This window comes from Camelina sativa, chromosome 12 (genome assembly GCF_000633955.1).
Source record: "Camelina sativa cultivar DH55 chromosome 12, Cs, whole genome shotgun sequence".
Taxonomy (NCBI): domain Eukaryota; kingdom Viridiplantae; phylum Streptophyta; class Magnoliopsida; order Brassicales; family Brassicaceae; genus Camelina; species Camelina sativa.
Window position 1 is genome coordinate 16,944,286 of NC_025696.1, and position 13,774 is coordinate 16,958,059.

General features: G+C 39.2%; 4 protein-coding genes and 1 long non-coding RNA gene across 10 annotated transcripts in view; 3 read left to right on the plus strand and 2 right to left on the minus strand.

The window, feature by feature from the left end:
* Nucleotides 269–1,422, minus strand: LOC104733587 (putative F-box/FBD/LRR-repeat protein At3g49480). Its single transcript, XM_010453154.2, has one exon. It carries the CDS (start codon nt 1,385–1,387, stop codon nt 269–271), a length of 1,119 nt encoding a protein of 372 aa, XP_010451456.1. The 5' UTR covers nt 1,388–1,422.
* On the plus strand, nt 1,528–3,001 carry LOC104731986 (leucoanthocyanidin dioxygenase). Its single transcript, XM_010451506.2, has 3 exons — nt 1,528–2,040; nt 2,173–2,494; nt 2,575–3,001. The coding sequence occupies exons 1-3, from the start codon at nt 1,568–1,570 to the stop codon at nt 2,803–2,805; spliced, it is 1,026 nt and encodes a 341-aa protein (XP_010449808.1). The 5' UTR covers nt 1,528–1,567; the 3' UTR covers nt 2,806–3,001.
* On the plus strand, nt 5,323–5,688 carry LOC109128108. The gene is made up of 3 exons (XR_002034567.1): nt 5,323–5,412; nt 5,506–5,535; nt 5,624–5,688. It is a non-coding gene; the product is annotated as an uncharacterized LOC109128108 (long non-coding RNA).
* LOC104733588 (nucleolin-like) lies at nt 5,689–9,418 on the plus strand. The gene is made up of 13 exons (XM_019233589.1): nt 5,689–5,711; nt 5,797–5,880; nt 5,966–6,080; nt 6,211–6,297; nt 6,400–6,467; nt 6,555–6,681; nt 6,766–6,836; nt 6,954–6,977; nt 7,090–7,180; nt 7,368–7,435; nt 7,520–7,637; nt 7,773–7,873; nt 9,244–9,418. The coding sequence occupies exons 1-13, from the start codon at nt 5,689–5,691 to the stop codon at nt 9,416–9,418; spliced, it is 1,152 nt and encodes a 383-aa protein (XP_019089134.1).
* Nucleotides 9,039–13,774, minus strand: part of LOC104731987 (lysine-specific histone demethylase 1 homolog 3) — a 9,943-nt gene continuing 5,207 nt past the window's right edge. For 2 of the 6 annotated variants that reach the window (XM_010451510.2, XM_010451507.2), the window contains 8 exons: nt 12,239–13,750; nt 12,018–12,111; nt 11,531–11,868; nt 10,686–11,399; nt 10,497–10,571; nt 9,688–10,274; nt 9,473–9,598; nt 9,039–9,325 (listed from right to left, as the gene is read on the minus strand). In XM_010451510.2, coding sequence (XP_010449812.1) covers nt 10,209–10,274; nt 10,497–10,571; nt 10,686–11,399; nt 11,531–11,868; nt 12,018–12,111; nt 12,239–13,750 — 2,799 coding nt within the window. In that variant the 3' untranslated portion in view covers nt 9,039–9,325; nt 9,473–9,598; nt 9,688–10,208. Of the gene's footprint in view, nt 9,326–9,472; nt 9,602–9,687; nt 10,275–10,496; nt 10,572–10,685; nt 11,400–11,530; nt 11,869–12,017; nt 12,112–12,238; nt 13,751–13,774 lie in introns of all 6 variants that reach the window. The other 4 variants (XM_010451511.2, XM_010451508.2, XM_010451509.2 and 1 more) reach the window with 4 other exon arrangements.

The following is a 13,774-nucleotide window of genomic DNA, read 5'->3' on the forward strand; positions in this document are numbered from 1 at the left end:
GAGAGTGATAAACAAAGAAAAAAAAAAAAAAGAGTCAATTCGGTAAATGACAGCGAATGAAAGAAAAACTAGAAAGGTAACAAATGGTTGACGTCAAATTCAGAAACATTTAAGAAAAGAAGAGACACATAAGAGACGTTGAAACACAAGGCATAGCTTGTAACTCGTCAATCATCTTCTGTTTCTCTTCAGGATTGCAGGTTGAATTCATCGTAATTTCCACCCTTTTTAGACACACGGAGTTTTCCAGAATGTATATCATGAGTTGTTATTCAACTTCTGTTCCTTCGTATGCTTTCCATTTAAAGATCATGAGATGAGACGACAAGCATTTGGGAACAGAACCCGGTTGGAACGCATACGAAGGAAAAAACTTATATTTGGAGTCGACCATTAAAACCTCTAGTTTAGGACAATTAGAGAGCAAAACCACAAGTGATTCACACAAGTCCGGGTGAAATCGACTTATGATACACTCTTTAAGTAGAGTGTAAATAACGGCGTTGCACCATGGAACGATTGTATGATCTTCACCAGGAGATAGCTCAAGATACTCGATCGATGAAAGAGATGTCAGAAAATTGTCATCAGGGTAAAAATCAACATCAATAAGTGCTCTCATAAGGCGAGGCATATGGTTAATCGAGCAAGAGGAGTTTTCCAATCCGTCAATAATGTCGAGATATACTAAATCTGGGGTGTCTATAACCAATGACACATCGCTATCATCATCATCGTCTTCCTGAAAGAACAAACTCATATAAGTTAATCTCAGTAGAGAAGGCACTTTCACAGTGAACTTTCTCACATTATCATCCACATTATCAGGTCGAGTCACATCCAGATCCTTGAGAACGGGGCAACTTGATAAAAGCCTGACATGAGAATCTTCGTCTTTGAATACAACATTGTTAAGAACAAGCTTGTAAAGTGATGGGAGATCAGCCTCACAAGGAACATCCACAAGAATCTTACCCATGAGGATCAATTCCGTAAGCGTTTTGCACGTGTAAAGACTCTTCGGCATTGTGATCCGCTCGCTAAACCAGTCGAGGTAGAAGTATAGCTTACGCAAACAGCGATCAACTGCTTTTGCAACACACGTTGCAACATCAGCATCAACGGGACATTGTACACCGAGATTAATACGCAAATTTTCTACTGAAGGTGCATTGTGAAATCCCATTGACTCGTCAAGAAACCACCAGACGCTCTTGCTACTACTGTTTCCCGTTTCTTTGTAGTCAAGTCTAGGCAACTTTCTCCAGACAAACCGCCATCGTTTTGACAAAAACGTTGTGGCCACTGCTTCTTTTGTCGGAAGAAACAATAATATCTCTACGAGTAGATCGTCCGACAACTCACTGATTCTGTCTTCACCGCCCATCACAATCTCTTCAACTTTGTTGGAGAACGTTCAGCTTCCTTCCGCCAGACTTAATATCTTTTTACAAAAACCCTAATTAGAGAATTTGCTTCGTCTCATATTATAATTAGAGTGCCACGTCAGCACCATTTTATAATTATAATCTCCGCCGCTCGATTTCAGATCAGATCAGATTCAGCTATGGAAACAGCGGCGGCGTCGTCTAGAGTAGAATTGATTGTTAAAGGCAACTTACCGGAGGTTCCTTGTCAGTACATTCAACCACCGGAAGCTCGACCTAATCTCCATAACTCCGTCGATGGAGCTTCGATCCCAACCGTCGATCTCTCGAGCTCCGATTCGGCGAGAGAAGCCATCGGTGACGCTTGTCGCAACTGGGGAGCCTTCCATGTGATCAACCATGGCGTTCCTATCAATCTCCTTGATCGGATGAGGTCTTTAGGTCTCTCTTTCTTCCGAGACTCTCCCATGGATGATAAGCTCCGCTACGCCTGCGATTCCACCTCCGCCGCGTCCGAAGGCTACGGCAGCCGTATGTTGCTGGGAGCTAAAGACGACGTCGTTTTGGACTGGAGAGACTACTTTGATCACCACACGTTCCCTCTCTCTCGCCGTAACCCTTCTCGTTGGCCGATTCATCCTCCTGACTACAGGTACGGTTCATCTCTTCACTAAAGTTCTCATCTTCATTTAGATTCTCTGAGGTTAAAGGTTTCATCTTTGTTTGAATTCTGAGGTTAAAGGTTTCATCTTTCTCTAAATTGATTGATCCTTGGGTTTGGTAGACAAGTAGTTGGAGAATATGGTGATGAGATGAAGAAACTAGCTCAGATGCTTTTAGGGATGATCTCAGAGAGTTTGGGGCTTCCTTGTTCGTCTATAGAAGAAGCTGTTGGAGAAATCTATCAGAACATCACTGTGAGCTATTCCCCTCCTTGTCCACAGCCAGAGCTCACTCTTGGTCTCCAGTCACATTCCGATATGGGTGCTATTACTCTCTTGATTCAAGATGATGTTGGAGGTCTTCAGCTTTACAAGGATGACCAATGGCTCACTGTTCCTCCTATCTCTGATGCTATTCTCGTCCTTGTAGCTGATCAAACCGAGGTAGTATCTATTCTATTTGATTGAGGTCACAGAACAGATTAAGCTAGAAAAGTCTCTGACTATGTCTATCCTTTGTGCAGATCATAACCAATGGGATTTACAAAAGTGCTCAACATAGAGCTGTAACTAATGCGAATCGGGCGAGGTTATCAGTCGCAACCTTTCATGATCCTTCCAAGACTGCAAGGATAGCACCAGTTTCTCAACTCTCACCACCGTCTTACAAGGAAGTTGTGTATGGTCAATATGTTTCTTCCTGGTACTCTAAAGGTCCTGAGGGTAAACGAAACCTCGATGCTCTCCTCTGCTGATCTTATCTCTGTTTCACTGGCCATCTTTTATTGTTCTTAAGTTTATGCTAGTGAGTGTGTGGATTTCAGTTGCCACGACTTCACAATGTTTGTGTTATGACATTGTTTACAACACAAGCAAGGGACACATTGGCTGTAAAAACTCAGATGATAAATAAATAAACTGAATGAATTCTGATCACAGTGTTTTCAGTAACGACGACTTTGTTTTGCTTTGCACAAAAATAAAAGAAAATATTTGAGATAATAGACGATAAAGGTTAAGAAAATATCATCATTGACTACATTTGCAAGTACCAAACCTGACGATCTTTGATGATATGAATTATGAATCCATCATAAATTTGATCCTTGATCAATGATCATATGTAATTAGTTTTGCGGGTCACCGATGGTTTTGCACGTCATCTTTAGGTTCTGCTCCTACTATGGGCGCTGCCAATCTTCGCCGCAGTCTCTCTCCTCTTCATGCTGAGGTTGAAGCTCTTATATGGGCGATGCGTTGTATGATTGGGGCTGACAATCAATCTGTAGTTTTTCTTACCGACTGCTCTGACTTAGTGAAGATGGTGTCTTCACCTTCCGAGTGGCCAGCTTTTACGCCTTATTTGGAGGATATACAGGCGGATAGAGAGGAGTTTGTCTCGTTTTCTTTAGTCTACGTCCCTCGCTCTCAGAATGGTAAAGCGGACAATTTGGCGCGACGAGTTCGTACAGTTCCGCACTTAGTTACCTATGTAAACAATGTTCCTTCGTATTGGCTTGTTTGAGTCAATTTGTATGCTGTTGTCAAAAAAAAAAAAAAATGATCATATGTAAATGCAATGATCATATTGTACATGTAAGCATATATGTACCTCCCGTCAACAAGCAGAGTGATTCTTGAACCAAGGTATCTATATCTCAAGTCTTAACAGCTTCGATTACAAAGATTCCAGCTCTCAGCAACATGGGTCAAATTGTATTCAGCCAAGTCTTACGTTTCCTCTCCTGCTAAAGCCATCATCAAACTCTGCACAAGCGAATAGCAGCAGTCAAAGCTTTCTCACTCTACCAAGACCCTCCAATGTTAGTAGCACGTAGCGAAGCGACATCACATCCTCAAAAAGCCTTACTAGCACCTCCACACGCAATATATGGTCAATCACATAATTACCGTCGAGTCTTAATTAACTGAAAAGCTTTCAAAATCACTTAAATTTAATCTTCCACTTAGCTGACGAAAGAGATCAATGCAATGGGTAGTACGTAGCAAACCAAAGGCATCAGCAAACGTGAATATCTGAGTAATTATTGCTTTCATCTTTTCTGAATTGGTAAATTATGGTAAACTACTTTTCATATAGTTTTTTTTTCTTTTTCTTTGTTTCCTGTATCAATCACGGTTAACTTCAATTATGGGTAGGTTTCTACAAAATACACATTATTCGTTTCAAAGACAGATGAGATCTCTAGGGTTTATTCTTTATATAACATATATTTTTGGCGGCTGCTCTCAACCCTTCCCGGAAAATAAACGACCGTCGCTGTTTTCTTTTCATCCATGGGCGCCTTTTCTAGCAAGGAATCGGCTGCCAAAGCTAATTTATTAGGTTTGTATTAGGTAGCTCTCTCTTATCTGTTTAATTAAACGCACCTACTTGGCTGTTGATTTTAACTCTAGTTTTTGTTTTTGTTTTTGTTTTTCCTGCTCTTCCTTTCATGTAGGTAAGCGAAACCTTGAGGATGATTTGGAGAACAAACCGATTCTGAAGAGACATAAGGAAACATCCGAGGAGAAGGTAACCTAACTAATAAAATGGTCGGATTTCTCTTCTGAATTTTCTTGACACTGTTCTAATGGCTACTCTATGTATGCAACAGGATGAGACAACGACTGATAGTCTTGACCAGGCTAATTTAATCTCAGTTAACGTATAACTTAAACTGTTGTACTGTTTGTTAGATATTATATTGTACTACAAGTTTATGTTCAATGTCTATTCAATTCAACAGGAGACAGTGGAGGGACTTGATGGTTGCATTCCCATTCCCGAGGTACCTTGTTCTTAAAATCTGAGTCTTTCAGATAAGGCAACTCTTTGTTATTATTGCAATTTAAGTCCTTTCAGTCGGTTGTCGTGTTAACACATACTACTTGTCTGTTAAATTCAGGCAGTTTCCGTAACAAATAATACGCTCTTGCTTCGCCGTCTCTCTCGCGAAGCAAAATTACCAGATATGTAAGTATAGGTGCTAATGGCTTTAATTTCCACTTTCCTTCTCAGAGCATGACTGATGACTTATACTCCTCCGCTTTTACTACAGCATCTCTTTCTTCAGTGATGTTGGAGACGTTGTTTATGTTCGACTTATAGTAGGCCACGGGGGCAAGAAAAGGAGCTATGCCTTTGTTGAGCTTGCTTCTGCTAACGAAGTAAAGATGGTGAGACTTGTTTTGTAGTAACGATGAGAAAAGTATTTAGTTGTCACTTTAAAACAAGTACGTTTGCTCATTGAATCTTTTATACTCCAGGCGCTGGAAAAGAAGCATGGTGAATATTTGAACGGTCGTCAGATTTCACTTTATATGGCTGATTTCAACAAAGCTGCATACCTTCTGCCCAAGTACGTTCATTTATGTAACTCTGGTTGTACCTTATCTGCTAGATTTTTTGATGCCATTACAGAAGACTAACGCTGTTGTTTTTTGTTACGTAGGTATTGCAAAGAATACGACTCTCACTCTCAGTAAGGGTTTCTAATTTATGCCTCTTGGGATTGAGTTTGTTACTATTTTTTTGGTATACGATCACTAGCTAGTGTTTTTGATATTCAGTTTTGAACACTACCTTCGACGAGAAAGCCTCCTGATAGAAGAAGATGATGCATACGGAGGATTTGATGACATTTCCGATTCTGCTGAGGTACTTTTCTCACAAAGTCTAAAGATGACTCTCTAGATGAGGCTACTTTATTGTCTGTATGCAATTTAAATCCTTTTCTCCTTAGGGTCGTGTTAACACACTTGGCCTTTTCATTTCAGAAAGTACTCGCTGTCGCCAATCTCTCTCCCTACACTAAAATATCAGATATGTAAGTAACACTTAAAAAATTTCCATGCTTTCCTTAGATAGGAGCTAGTTTTCCGTGACTCATATTTTATCCTCCACTTTTGCAGCAAAGGTTTATTTACAAATATGGGAGTTATTAGTGTTCGACTTATTGTGAACAACCAGGGCAAGCATTTGGGCTATGCCTTTGTTGAGTTTTCTTGTGCTTACGACGCAAACAAGGTGAGAGCTGTTTTGTAGTAATGATGGAAAAAACCATTAAATAAAAAGTATATAAATAGTCATTTGACAATTAGTGTACGCTTATGACAAGTGGTTATTTAAAAGCACTAAAGAATCTTTTATACTGTAGGCTCTCAAAGAGAAGAATGGTGAATATTTGCACGATCATAAGATTTTTTTGATGAGAGAACATGATGAAACTCCTGATTATGTTGAGGTACGTACCTGCTCTTATTAACTTTTTTTCTTTTTGTTTCTATACAATTGAAGTCCTTTTCTCCTTGGAGTCGTGCTAATTTAACTTGGCTGTTAAATTCAGGCAGTTGCCGTACAGAAAAAGACGATCTTTGTCTCCCATGTCTCTCCCCAAACTGAAATATCACATATGTAAGTAGCACCTTTAAATTTCCTCTTTCGCTCTTGGAGCAAGTACTTTTTCATTCATGACTAATATTTTACCCTCCATTTTTACAGCATCAGTTTCTTCAAAGATGTTGGAGAAGTTGTTCATGTTCGACTTATTGCAGACAACGAGGGCAGGCATTTGGGTTATGGCTTTGTTGAGTTTTCTTCTGATAACGAAGCAGAGAAGGTGAGACTAGTTTTATAGTAATGATGAAATATAGACAAGTTGAAAGTAGGATTGCTGATTAGATGTTTTAATACTCTTTAGGCGCTGGAAAAGAAGAACGGTGAATATTTGCATGATAGCAAGATTGTTCTTGAAGTGGCTGAGGCTCCATACGATCCACCCAAGTAAATATTGGTCTTCCATGTTATGGAGATTTGTTTATGTAACAGTACTGGTTGTAACTTATTGTTGGAGTTTTGATGCCATTACACAAGACTAACGCTATTGTTTTTGTTACTTAGGTATTGCATAGATTACAATGTTTGGTAAGGGTTATTAACAATTTGCCTCTTGAGTTTCTTTTTTTTTTACCAAGAGCATATTGGGTGAAGTTTTTGGGTGTACATGGAGAGATCACTAGGGTTTTTGATGTTCCAGGTACGAAGACTACCTTAGCCAAGAAAGCCTTCTGATGGGAGAAAACGACGAGGTAGTGAAAGGACTTGATGAAACTCCCGATTTTGTTGAGGTAACTTGTTCTTATTATATATCTGTCATATAATTACTACAGAACTATTGCCATAAAGTCAAAAGATGATTTATTCTGGGGATAAATCAGAATCTTCACATGAGTCTACTTTTTGTTGTTATGCACTTTAAGTCCTTTTCTACTTTGTGTTGTACGTGCTAACACACTTGGCGGTTAAATTATTCAGCCATTTGCTGTAACAAATAAGACGCTCTTTGTTTCCGGTCTCGCTTTCCATACTAATTTTTCAGATATGTAAGTAGCACCTTAAATTTCCACTTTTGTTTGCGGAGCATTTTTTTTCGTGACAGATATAATATTATCTTTCTATGTTTACAGTGTCAGTTTCTTCGAAGATGTTGGAGAAGTTGTTCGTGTTCGAATTGTTATAGACCACAGGGGTAATCATGTGGGCTGTGGGTTTATTGAGTTTGCTTCTACTGAGGAAGCAGAGGAGGTGAGAGTAGTTTAATATATAATGATGAAAATAGATGAAAATAGTCATTTGAAAAGTAGTGTATACCTTTGATGAAAATAATACAAGATAGTTATTTGAAAGTACGATTTCTGATTTAACCTTTTGTTGCTGCAGGCTGTTGAAAAGAAGAATGGTGTATCTTTGTACTACAGCCGCTACTTTAAGATTTCTCTTCAATTGGCAGAGATAGCAGCTCCTTACCCTCTCCCACCCAAGTAAATTGATTTTTCCATAAGGACATTTGTTTGTCTTAAGTTATTGCTATATATAGTTTTGATGTCATTACAGAAGATTAAAGCTATTTATTTATTTGTTAATTAGGTACGACCTTGTGGAGAGGCTTTGGTAAGGGATTTAACTATTTTCATTTTGAGTTTTTGTTATCAAGAGCACATTGGTGAAGTTTTTGGTATACATGGAGAGATCACAAGAGTCTTTTTATATATATATATATATATTCCAGGTATGAAGACAAACTTCGAGGAGGAAGCCTTGATGTGGCGACCAAACCTAATCTGAAGAAACCGGAGGTAGCTGAATTCTGCGGTAAGAAGATTATCTTCTCTTACGACGACTGATGGTAAAAGGGCTTTGGTCTTTTCTAAGAAGAAAGAAGGTTGGAGAGGTAGATGGAGAGGAATCATTGAGATAGCGTAGATAACTAAACTATGGATGATAAGCTCCACTACGCCTGCTATTCCACCTCCGTCCGCGTCAGAGGATTGCACCAGTTTCTCAACTCTCACCACCGTCTTACAAGGAAGTTGTGTATGGTCAATACGTTTCTTCCTGGTACTCCAAAGGTCCTGAGGGTAAACGAAACCTCGATGCTCTCCTCTGCTAATCTTATATCTGTTTCACTTGCCATCTCTTGTTCTTAAGTTTATGCTAGTGAGTGTGTGGATTTCAGTTTCCATGACACAGTTGTTTCACAGATGTTTCAGCTGTTATGATTATTCTTTACAACACAAGAAAGAAACACATTGGCAGTAAAATTCAGATGACAAATAAATAAATTGAATGAATTGTAATCACAGTGTATTCAGTAGTAGACTTTTGCTTAATTTGCACAAAAATAAAAGAACAGATTTGAGGTAATAGACAGTAAAGGTTAAAGATTGCTCAGACGACAGTCGGATATGAAGGAAAAGTGGAGGTCTTTGCAAAGCTGAATGCTCATCTATTTAAAATTGGCAATATAATGGAATGAACAATGGCATGAAATCATCAGAGACTACATTTGCAAATATCAAACCTGACGATCAAACTGAATTTTGATGATATGAATCCATCATAAATTTGATCCTTGATCAATGATCATATGTAAATGCAACTGAAAATTTATAAAAAAAAATATGGTAAGCATATATGTACCTCCCATCAACATGAATAAGTTCACCATAAAACACTAAATCATTACAGAAGGAATCCTACAAATGGAAACGAAAGACAAAGCATGAAAATCTACAGTACAAGAACCTGACAAAGAGTGGATACTCTAGTAGGCTATATTACAAGCAAAGTACTCTCTTTCATGTGCGAAAATTTGTGATTTGATAGACATCAATTTTCTGAATTTTCACAGGTATTCGAGAGAGAGGAAACCGCGGATCCTTAGCCGTGATAACACTTCTGCAGCTTCCGAGTTTATTGGCAACACGCCGTTTCTGCGATTAGATAGCAAATGCAGTATTGAGGCTAGTTTGCTTGACAGTACCATTTTATGCATAACCATCATAAATTTCGTCCTTTATCAATGAGCATATGTAAATGCAATTGAACATTTATATAACAGTGGTAAAGCATATATCTACCTCCCATCAACAAGCAGAGTGATTCTTGAACCAAGGTTTCTACACCTTAACAGCTTCGATCACAATGATTCTAGCTCTCACCAACATGGGTCAAACTGTATTCAGCCAAGTCTTAAGTTTGCTCACCTGCTAAAGCCAGCATCAGACTTTCAGCTACATTGCGGACAAAGGCATCATTAAGAAAATGCTGAAGAAACACACACAAAGCAAAGAACCTGCATTGTTGCAGTTCCTGTTCCACAAGCTGCTTGTAAGTCTAAGGCACCGAAGAACATTAATCCCGAAATTCCTGGGAGCTGAACCAATCGTTACTTTCCAATTTTTGATGATCCATCTTTTACCTGCAAGAGTAAAAGTGATACACCTGCAGCAGTGGTATCTCAGACTTATCCTTTAGAAAGATAGGGAATGAACTTACCAACGGAAGTATGGCTGCTGCTAGTATAGGCAAATAAGAACATAAGATCATATTGGCATCTCTGACTCAATCCATATTATCACTGACATTTATAAAGTGAAAAAATTCTCTTGGGTTCAGAAAATGTCATATGAATCTCAAGAAATGAATTCAAATACCTAAAAGTGGAATTTGTCTAATGGGGGTTAACACTAAATCTTGAGCTCTATACAATTACTAAAAACAACCAGCGTAAGTTGGTTTCTGCAAAGGGGCTTTGCCATCCCATCGGATACCAACTCAACTACCATTGGACATTACTGTAGATCCCAACGGTCATCAAGGTTTTGGAACTTGAGCTATCGCCATATACTTGTCAACTTGTTTGTCCACAAAGTCACGAATCTGTATACACATCAATCAAATGAAGTGACAATTAATCAGAAACTGTTCTAACGTAGATGTAACAATTTGGTGATATTAACTATGAGAACCTGTGACCAAGATTATTCATCACAAGTAAAAAATCGATATTTCGCCTACACCAGAGAGATGGATAAACTAGAAACTTAAGAGGCCATAACTGTGGCAAAATAAAAATCTGAAATTTTTGAAGCTTTTACAAACCTTGTTTTTCCGCTTTGAGTCGAGGAATTGCTGAACAGCCATGGCTTTCTCCACATCTGTTGTATGTTGCATAACCTGATAAATGTCCAAGAGTTTCAGAAGACTCCTTTTATAAATTCAGGAAGAAATAAGAAGCGCAATATACTGGTTAAAGAATTTTGAGAAAAAGAAAACCACAAATTTACAAACCTTTGTTGCGGTCTTCTTCATTATTGACTTGTATACATCTCTATCAATTTTCTTTGCTTTATAAGGGGCCATAAGCAACGATGCAACAAAATCTACAACCCCCTGTTTCAAACGATCTGCACTCCGGATATGAGTTTTATGTGACTCTTTATTCACTGTAACCTGTGACACAGAGCATTCATTCGCTTGTTGGTCATTCTTCCAACTCGGAGGGCCTGTTGAACATGCAATCGAATCTTCATCATCCTTAATATGCAAAGTACGATTGAAGAATTCAGGATCAGCAGCAGCAGCTTGAGATTGCCATCTATCGATAGCCTGAGAATCCTTGAAACCATCACTACTACCACCAGTATCAACCCATGCCCCAGTTAAAAAACTGGTATCCGCAGCCCCACTTTCTCCAGAACATTCTCTGAACTTGGAATGAGATACAAGCTCATTCGAATGGCTACGCTGTGAATAGTTATCGACTGGAATCCTTGAATTGTCAAGGTCAAGACACGAGGCAGGAAAATCATACCAGTCCCGAACTTTGCAGTTCCTCGAGTCTATCTCTGACATACAATCTTGTCTTCCTAAGACATTGCCAGGAAACTTTTTCCTGAAATCAGATTCGTCCATCTTTGCATACTGCTCTCGCCTGGCAAACTTATGAAATGAGGGAATCTTAGGAAGCTGCAATGAAGTATTATGATAGGCCTCAGAAAATGCCTGCAAGATAAGAACATATAAATTATTTGTTAACAAACAAATAGAAAAAGAGTTGACTGAATAGGAAAGCACGTTAACAATCAGCAAGCATCGATCACTGCTTTCACTAATTTGAAGATTACAACACTTACCTTTGCAGCTGCTTCTGCTGCTGCACGAGCTGCCTCAGCTTCAGCAAACACAGCCTTCTCTTCCTCTGACATAGGTAGCTGGTTGTCTTCAAGCTCTCCATCTGTTTTCCCATCGTTGCCATTGCTCAGCTTTCCCTTACTGTCTGTGTCAACACTATTCAGTTTTCTTCTTATTCTAGAGGTATTTGTAGTATTCGCTTGTCTCGATGATTTCTTTCCACTATTAGCTTTTTCTTTCCGGTATAGTTCCAGCCACACATTAACGAGCTGACTTGCAATGGCGCGGATATCACGGCTCGTGTGTGCACAAACCTTTTCTTTCACAGTCTTTCCAATGCCTGCATCAGAATGTGGAAAGTAAACAACTTAAAGAAAATTAAACAGGGCTAAAATCATGAAACAGATAACACATAATATCGAGTCTTAAGACAGAACTGATTGCATGTAATTTGAGACAGAAAGTGAACTTGGAAGAAATAACCAATACCTGAGAGCCTCACGGCAAAGAGATCACTCGTAACTCGAACAAGAATATGTACACAGTGACGTAAAAGTTGGGTTCCATTCTTCCCCATCGAATCCTAATAGAAAGATTTAAATAAGCAAGATTATGTAAAAAGAGCCAATCGAAATTCGTGAAACAAACATATAAGCCAAGGAAAGTTGTACTATGTGCTTTGGGTAAAGAAACCATCTCACTGAGCTTACCAGGATCCAAGAGTTCAGCACTGCAAGCCCCTCTTTTGTACCTGCAAAGGATTTCAAGGCTTCACCAGGTAGATTAAGCAACTCCTTGGCTAAATGCAAACGCCCAACAGTTGTTTTAGCAGAGAAGAACATGTTCCGTAGCAATGATTGCCTGGCCAGCACATTAGACAGCTCAACAACTTCAAGTCTCTTTATTAGGTCTTTGACTTCATCCCTTACAGGTACAGATTTCCTCTGCGCTTTTTCTAGTGTTTCTATTTCTGCTGTGTAATCGTTTCCACTAGAAAGTATATCAATTATACGCACAGCTTCCCGGACTCCAGTCATCATTGCACCACCAACAGTGTCAGGATGCTCTTTGCATGTTGCCTCACCAGCAAAAAACAAACAATTCTGAACAGGCCTTCCCAATACATCATAATCTTCACCAGAAGCACCAATAGCAACATATGAGTAGGCACCATAACTGTAAGGATCAGTGCCCCAGTCAGTAACAACCGAGGCAACAGGATCCGGAACCAGATCCCCACCAAAAAGCTTACGAAGTACCATCATTGCATGGTTCACGTGCTCAGACTTACTCTTGTTTGTATATTCAAAAGCAGCCTTCCCAACCACCAAAGCTATCAGGACAGGAGCACCAACAGTTTTTTTGACATTCCAAAACATAAAGCACTCACCTCTTAGATCTGTTTCCTCCGCCGTTGCCCCAAAATAATCAACACTATCATCCCAAAATACCTTTGGGAACTCCAACACAACTTTATTTAGAACTCCAAAACCAAGTTGTTTGATCGATGAATATTTCCAATCCGGCAAGGATGGTGAAAACTTAATAGTTTCTGCTTTCAAGCATCCAAGAGGAACAGTAACCAGAACAGCATCTCCAAAATACTCACAGCCATTTGATGTACTAACTCGGACTTTATGCTTGCTGTTATGCACGGCAGATACATCAGAAGCGTAAGATACCTCAGAAACTATTTTGTTCAAATGAATGTCAAGTCCTTCTGCAAGCGACTCAACAACTCGGCTATAGCCACCCTTAATCATAGCATGTGGCCCTCCAAATCCGCCATAAAACTCATCTTGATTCCAGTGAGGAAGCGAAACTTCCTTGAGAACAGCAGCGCAACCATATTCTGTGTGAGCAAAATGCCAATTCATAACTCTTCGCTCCAAAGGATTCAAAATATCATCTTTCAAACAGGCATCAGTTTTTGAGCAGGAAGAATCAGTTGAATTGACAAGCCCAATTTTTTCAATGTTCACCTTGTCATGTGGCATTCTCAGCCGTTGAAGGCCAAATTCTAAACCATCCTCGAGGGACAATTTATCTGCTCTTTCCTTGCCTATTTCCTCAACAAGCAAATCCACATCATCAATTAGACTGTTGAACTCTGCTTGTAGAGCATCATCTAATTCTGCAGGAACCTTTTCCCCTGTTACAGTATCATAAAGAGGACAGAATCCATGCAACACGCTCAACTCCAGACCTAACTGGTTACAGACCAATACCGAAGGATCTGGCATTCT

What these genes read in the sequence shown, in the direction of transcription:
- LOC104733587 (XM_010453154.2), bottom strand. Translation starts at nt 1,387, where the DNA reads ATGGGCGGTGAAGACAGAATCAGTGAGTTGTCGGACGATCTACTCGTA.
- LOC104731986 (XM_010451506.2), top strand. Translation starts at nt 1,568, where the DNA reads ATGGAAACAGCGGCGGCGTCGTCTAGAGTAGAATTGATTGTTAAAGGC. An exon ending in ATTCATCCTCCTGACTACAG is followed by an intron (nt 2,041 to 2,172) that starts GTACGGTTCATC and finishes TGGGTTTGGTAG; the next exon opens with ACAAGTAGTTGGAGAATATG. An exon ending in TTGTAGCTGATCAAACCGAG is followed by an intron (nt 2,495 to 2,574) that starts GTAGTATCTATT and finishes TCCTTTGTGCAG; the next exon opens with ATCATAACCAATGGGATTTA.
- LOC104733588 (XM_019233589.1), top strand. Translation starts at nt 5,689, where the DNA reads ATGACATTTCCGATTCTGCTGAG. An exon ending in AAACTCCTGATTATGTTGAG is followed by an intron (nt 6,298 to 6,399) that starts GTACGTACCTGC and finishes TGTTAAATTCAG; the next exon opens with GCAGTTGCCGTACAGAAAAA. An exon ending in TGCATAGATTACAATGTTTG is followed by an intron (nt 6,978 to 7,089) that starts GTAAGGGTTATT and finishes TTGATGTTCCAG; the next exon opens with GTACGAAGACTACCTTAGCC.